This window comes from Wasmannia auropunctata, unplaced genomic scaffold (genome assembly GCF_000956235.1).
Source record: "Wasmannia auropunctata unplaced genomic scaffold, wasmannia.A_1.0 LD336061.1, whole genome shotgun sequence".
In the NCBI taxonomy this organism is placed as follows: Eukaryota; Metazoa; Arthropoda; class Insecta; order Hymenoptera; family Formicidae; genus Wasmannia; species Wasmannia auropunctata.
In genome coordinates, this window is record NW_012026829.1 from 1,531,071 (window position 1) to 1,538,605 (window position 7,535).

The 7,535-nt window shown below is 29.5% G+C and overlaps 1 protein-coding gene across 1 annotated transcript in view; it reads left to right on the plus strand.

Annotated features, from left to right (window-relative positions):
* The first annotated feature begins 2,085 nt into the window (after positions 1–2,085).
* The window catches only part of LOC105450492 (luciferin 4-monooxygenase-like), an 8,354-nt gene continuing 2,904 nt past the window's right edge, over positions 2,086–7,535 (plus strand). Inside the window, exons 1-4 of the mRNA XM_011690343.1 lie at positions 2,086–2,369; positions 5,908–6,075; positions 6,607–6,814; positions 7,265–7,533. Coding sequence (XP_011688645.1) covers positions 5,971–6,075; positions 6,607–6,814; positions 7,265–7,533 — 582 coding nt within the window. The 5' untranslated portion in view covers positions 2,086–2,369; positions 5,908–5,970. The remainder of the gene's footprint in view (positions 2,370–5,907; positions 6,076–6,606; positions 6,815–7,264; positions 7,534–7,535) is intronic.

Sequence of the window (7,535 nt, forward strand, 5' to 3'; positions counted from 1 at the left end):
CTCAGTGCAAATACTTTTACTTAAAATAAAAAAATTTTACTTGCTTCAAGAAAATTATTTCTTTGAGGGGTACCTGAAACATATTTATTTGTTTTAAGTAATTTTTTTTTTCAGTGTAGATTAAAAAATTTCAATCCATTTTAATTCATTTTTGTTTACTGGAAATGACGTAAAATTTTCTTCATTTTTAAATAAAGAGAATTTGGATGAAATAAAAAATGAAATCGCTTTAAAAAACGGTTGAAAATTATCCTTCCCCCCTCCCCTGACAATTAGTAAATAATCGTAAAAGACACGTAAAGTAAAGCCTATTTAGGCAATTGAAACACAAAGTTTGACAGCTGCTGAAAGGAGTGAAAAATCTGCTTTTATGTATAAAATTCAAAAGTAACTTTACTTTCTATCCATTTTTACGAATTTGATAAGTATGTACGCGACAAGTCACATTTTCACAATTAAGCACATAATAACGAAATGACATGCAAGACAAAGTTTCGTGGTCAACACTTTTCACAGTAAGATCCGTTCTCTTCACAAGTCGAGTATTCGACTGTGATTGATCAATTCCTACTGCTTACGACACCGGCATACGACACATTGTAGAACTTCTTACGGCTTACTATCTTATAACATTGATATATGACGTAACTTAAAGGCTCCTGACTACTCACAGTCAGCCAAGAAATTCGCATTGACAGTGGCAACACACTATATCGCAGGTGCCTTAAATCGACACTGCGGCAATGTCTACCATTCGGAGTCGACAAGCGATTGCGCGATCTTTAAAAATCTATGATATTTTAATATCAACGTTTATTTTTTTCAATTTGCTGATCGTTCTGTTTGCGCATCAATGTTATTTTCGTATGACAGTGATTAAACTAAAAATATGATTAACTAAAATTTATAAATGTAATTTATATAGATTTATACATATAATGGATATAAACAAGTTATCTGGTAAACTAAAATTAAGTCTGTTACAACTTCTTGAAACGTTATTTACATAATATATTTGTATGTTAGGTGTTTTCCGTTCTTAATACATATATGTATATCTTAGCGAAATTAGCATATTGGAGTACCTTGCATATTGATCTTATTCGCAAGTGATGCAAATATGGTAACAATTTGATATCATCACGCTGTCATATTTTTAACATATATTATGCAAACATTATTTCGAAAAACTTGATAATATTTGTCATAAAGTCAATCTTGAAAGATAATTACCGAAATTATACATGTATATTTGCATAAAGTCCAATGCTAAATATAACATCTTATTCAAATGCAGCTGATTACACACGGAAAGAACGATTTTGTTGAAAGGTCTAAAAATTTTGCTAAATACAGATCTGAAAATAATTCTTCTTGAATTATCAAAATAATTTTGTTGCAAAATAAAAAATGATAAGCATTTTTTACTTTCCAACAAAATTATTTTGATATTCTAGCAATCAGTTTGACTTTCCAACAAAATTAATTTTGATTGTATAACGAAAATTATTTTCAGATTTGAATCCAGCAAAATCATTCTTTCCGTGGCATGCATTATTGCCAGTATAATACTCGTATATTTATAGTCATAGTTGCAGATAACAACTATTACAATTTACATACATTATTTATATAAAAATTGTATTTCTGTAAATATCGTTCAAGAAGAACAAAATGCTTGCATTTTATTATTATTTTCTAAATAGAAACAAGCTAATCAATCGTATACACTTAAAAAAATTTTATACTGAAATTAATTTAGTGATTAATTACAAATTCTAGTAGAGTATTAAATACGCTGCTCTTCAACGTATTTAATACTCAAAGTAAATTTCCAGTATTAAATTGGATTTGTGTATTATAAATTTTCCAAACTCATGTAAGAAAAAAATATGTATCGCAACAACAATAAACATTATCTTTGTCTGCGAATGTAAAAATAAATTGCTTGCATAAGAAGGAAATATCCATGTTTACGTTTATATTATTTCAGAGTGATAATTTCTGATTCGAGTGGAGGCAGTCTCTCCTACCAGCGCGACCAGATATGATATAAAACACGGTAATGGACCCTAACGCATAGTATGGTATAAGTTCTCAATGTGCCTAACTTGTATCTGAAGACGCGACGTTACAATAAGTCTGTTACAATCTCTTGAAATGTCAGTTGAAAAGTGCTGCATCACTTTATTCAATACTTTCTAGTTATCAATTATATTAATATCTTGCATGTGCGCAAATTGTAATAAAAAAGAGCTGTACATTTCTATCAACGAAGTTTGAGTAATACATTATATTATTGTTGTGTAAGAAGAAATTACTTGAGTGATTTTCAAGATTAGCAAGAGCCGGATAGTAAGAATCTTGCAGTAATTATCACTTTATTTTTATGCAAAAGTAATTTCATAATAATAAATTTATAACAAAACAAAAATGTAATAAAATCATAAATAACTCAATGTGCCTTTGCGAGCCGACACGGATTGGTGTGTAATAATTTTTGTTACCCTTATTGTTACAATGTCAAGCCACATATATAAACTACGCGCCGCATATATTGTCGGTCTTGAAACACAGTTCTTACATGAGGCCAGAATTCATTGTAACGGATTAAATTGTCAAGCAATTTAATATTTTTGATGTTAATAAGTATCTATAAGAATTCCCTCCCCCCGAAACTGTGAAGAAATTTATTGCAAAAAATATCTCTTCAGCCGGGAATCGAAACCCGGATTTCTTTGCTAAAAATGTAAAATATTCAGATTAAGATTCACATTAATTTTTAAGTTATAAAGAAAATAGAAGAATATAATTTCATAAACATTAGAAATTATATTAAATTATTCTTATTATTTCTACCGCAATAATAATGTAGTTTTCTTTCTGCTGTATAGAAAAAAAAGTTTCTGAGGTATTTATTAAATTTTATTAACCTATTTTATTTATATAATATAATGCTTACATTAAGTGCAATAAATGTAAATCGATCTATTCATTCGGTCGTTCAGCGAAACGTTATGAAATAAATATGTATACATATATGCATACAGAAATGAGGAGTTACTTTGTAAAAATAACTTACAGTTAGAGTTTTTTGCTTTCACAAAATAATTAATTACCGATTCTAAAATGTATATGTTATGGTTACAGTTATTTAAAAATTAACAAATTGTTACTTTTTAATTACTCTTCTATTATATCATAATCGAATGACATGGATAACATTAATTAAAATCATCAGAGACAAAGATTAATTTACGTTTACATGCGTTTACATGCGAAGAACAAAGAAGAGGAGAGGGAAAACGATAAGGCAGCGTTAGGAAGTAGTTAAAGAATTAAGGATTGGAAGATATACGTCTGAAAGAAATTACGTGTCACTTTGTTTATTCAAACTATTTTTTTTGTTTTATAATATAAATAATATAAATCATCTCTGAAGTCAATCTTCTGTAGTATTACTTTTCATTGTCTAATATCTGGACATTGTCCCAATTAAAATTATGATTTTCGAACGATGAATGAAAACGACTGAGGGAGAGCCTTTTACTTTTTTGTATTAGATAGATGTTCTTGGATCCTAATTTTAAGTTGATGCTTAGTTTGGTCAACATATGTGGTATCACAGTTCTGACCAGAAATTTTATAAACTACATTGCTGTGAGTTATAAATTCTAACAGATCCTTATCGGTTTTTATAAAACTTATTAAGAGTGTTCGGTATGATAAAGGCAGTTTTTATATTACATTTGTTATAGTAATCGGCAAGAATTGCTCAAAAATGGTTTCAATAAATGGAAATGTAAAACATTTTTAAGATGGAGTGTTAATCTCAACTTTAATTAGAAGGCCTTTTATTTAGAAAAAGATATTTAAGTCTGAATTTGATAGTGAAAAAAATTAAGGCTATGGAATTACCATTATCAATTAGTAAATAGCTAATGGCCTCAGTGAGTTTTTTTGTGGAAAGAAGGATCAGACAACAAAATTATTTTGTCAACCAAACTGTACACATACCCTTTTTATGTGAAGAAAAATGGTGAGAGTAAAAATTCATACATCTTCCAGAAAAAATTTTTCGTATAAATCAAAAATAATTTTTTTTAAAATAATGACAGTAACATCAAGAAAATTTAAATGATAACTCTCACCAACATCCATTGTGAACTGAAGTCAATTATGTAACAAATTAAAAGTTTCCAAAATGTGGTCCAATAAATCAAAAGACGCTGCTAAAAAGATGTCAACAGAACGGAAATAACAGGACAGATATATTGATAACAACTTTAGTGCTTTTTGTTTGAGATCTTGAAGTATAAGATCGACTAAGATAGGAGATAGATGAGAGCCTTCATGAGTGTACCATAAATCTGTTTTTAAAATTGTACAGTTGGAAGGTGTAAAAAAATGTCGAGTTTAAAATCAATCGAATAGCCGTTAAAAATTTGTTGTGCGGAATGGAAGCATTATTAAAAATTAATTTCCATCATGGAAATGCACTTGATAGCCAAGTCCGTACTTACTGGGTACATTTGTAAAGAGAGATACCAAATCCAAAATAATGCTTCCATTCCGCACGACAAATTTTTAACGGCTATTCGATTGATTTTAAAATCCACATTTTTTTTTACAGTTTTTTACATTTTTTAAGTTTATCATTTGGATTCAAATAGATACCTTTAAGCTTATTGACCAAGTGATAACTTGGTGAACTATTCGAGACACGGCTGCCAGCTATTGGAATACTATTCTTAATAATTAAATGCAGATGATAAGCTAAATTGTACAACAGACTATTAATCAAAGAAACTAAATTGTACGTAAAGGAAATCCTGGTTTATGGATTTTAGGCAATCTATAGACTCTCGAAATTATCCTATCAGTGTGCAACAATCTCTTATAAATACCATAATCTATAAATTCTCTGTTCTTCCATCTTTAGCGCAATGTACGTAACTCGCCGGTGAATATTTTGGTAGGATCTTTGTTAATAACTTTATATGTATTTTTATCAGAAAGCATCTCATTCATTTTAGATACGTATACTTTTTTATCTAAAATTACAATCGAATTGCCCTTATCGGCTCCAGTGATAAGATTCTTTGTATGCTATTTAACAAATTTCTTTGTAGAAGTTAGTCAAGATAAAATAACCTTCTTAGGTCCCGAGAAAAGGAAACATTCAGTTATAATTAACGAATCATATTTTGGAATTGAGTCGTACTTTTAATTGAAATAATACAAGATTATCTTGATTACGAACCCAATTATTTCAAACGACTCATTTTAGAGATGATTTATATCAAAACTCAGAAGAATGACATCAATTTAAATAGTGATACAGCCCTCCTACATGATTGTTACAGCAGTCAATTCTTGATAGGATTTCAAATAATAATTATTCTTCTTGATTTTTATATTTGTAAATAATTACTGGTTTGATCTGCCTGGCGCTTAATCGTCTGTTCGGCGCTTATTATTCTAATGCAGTCGTTATGACGATGAAAGCGATTCTTGAAACTGTCTCCTGTTTTATCATAAACTAATTATCGGTTTCCTCGTATTCACGTTTTGGTGAGTTTTACGCATATTAAAAAAAATCATTATATTAACGCGCTCCATACATAATTAGATGATTCATTCGTAGCATTAGATACATCTTAGATCAATTATACGGACAAACAAAGGGACGTGTTAAAGATGATGAGGAAATTACAGATCGTCATTCGGGTTCATGACTTTTCCATCAATTTGTTAGAAATCGACGATATGAGTTATATTATATTGCGTATAGTTTAAATCATAATATTTCTCTTTTTTATTCTTTATCTTTTAAATTATACAAAAGCTAAAGAACTTCAAAAATTATCATTATATAATGCAATAATATCATTTGTAAAATTTCAGCCTAATCGGAGGGGGTCCCCATTCAAAATTACATCAGTCAAACTCCACTCCATTGTTGCAAAGATGGGGAAGATATATGAGCGTCGTCTGAAACAGCCAACGCCAAATGTATCTGTGGCAGATGTCATATTGAACAAATTGCGCGAAAACAGCAACCGTGTTTATGCAGTATGTATCATAATTACATCCACGACAGCGATTTTCAAATATAGGTCTGCGTGAGATAATGAAGTGCGATCAAAGCAACGATATTTTTTTTGCAATTCTATTGACACTAATCACCGGAGGCGAAATTCGTGAAATTCACGAGTTTTCTCTTTGAATTTTTCCTGTCGCATTTATTTATTAATTTCCTTTTAAATTCCAAGTACTAGAAATTTAAAAAATATTTTTTAACAAGATAAAACGGCGATATTTAAATAATTTTATATTTTATAGTCTTAGTAACATACACAGTCATAAAAAAAGTTTTTGTAGTTATATTATTAAACACATTTATATTTTATATTTAAATTTTAGTGTAAGGCTTTTGTATATGTTTAATTTAACCTTCACAACATATTTTAGCGTGTATTGAAAGAATTGAGTGTTCATTTAGCATGTAAAACTGAATTAAAAGAATTATTCTTTACTCTCTTTAGAATATCTCAAGATTGTATTGACTAAATGCTATTGTAAAGAGATATCGTTTTCTTGTAGATAGATGGATCAACCGGCAATCGGATGACATATAGAGAACTACTCCAGAAAAGCGTGAAGTTCGCGAAATTTTTACAAAAAATTGGCATAAAAATCGGGGATACAATTGGTATTGCAACTGAAAATCGATTGAATTGGTTTATACCAGTTTACGCGAGTATTTATCTCGGTGCTATAGTTGCACCGTACAATCCTATCTACACGGAATGTAAGTAAAAGTATTATTATATTACATTTACTTTTGTGTATTAAAATTGAAAATATCCGGCTCAATAAATAATAAATTATTAAGAAATAAAAGACTATGAGTTAAAGCATGATGTTCTGGCTCAACACCGTGCTTTGGTTCACAGCCCTTTATTTCTTATTAATTTATTGTATATTACGCACATTTACTTGCAAAAGTAGTCACGAATTTCTTTTATATATATACATACATATATCTATAAAATTTGTGACTGTTTTTGCAAGAAAACGTGATTAAATCATTTTACACTATGTTTTACACTATAAAATGATTTAATCCTAAATGATCTGTGTTATACCATATTAATAAATGTAAGAACAAGTGTAACTTATGAATATACGATTATAAAAATTATCAATGCAATATTTGCCGAGTTTAAACGCTAATTGATTTCAAGTGTTTATCATTTAGATGAATTTCTGCACATATTAAACATCGCGAAGCCGCGTATTGTTTTCGTGTCTCAGCGCACCGAAAATCTCATCGCTAAGATCCTACCAAAGTTATCCTGGAAAATGGATTTAATACAGCTGGATAATCAACCGCTCACACCAAATGTCCGTACTTTGACAAATATTTTAAATAACGAATCGGATGTAGACTATATGAGATATAAACCTGTAGAAATCGATGATCCCAGTCGGCACCCGTCGGTTATTCTCTGTTCGAGTGGCACCACGGG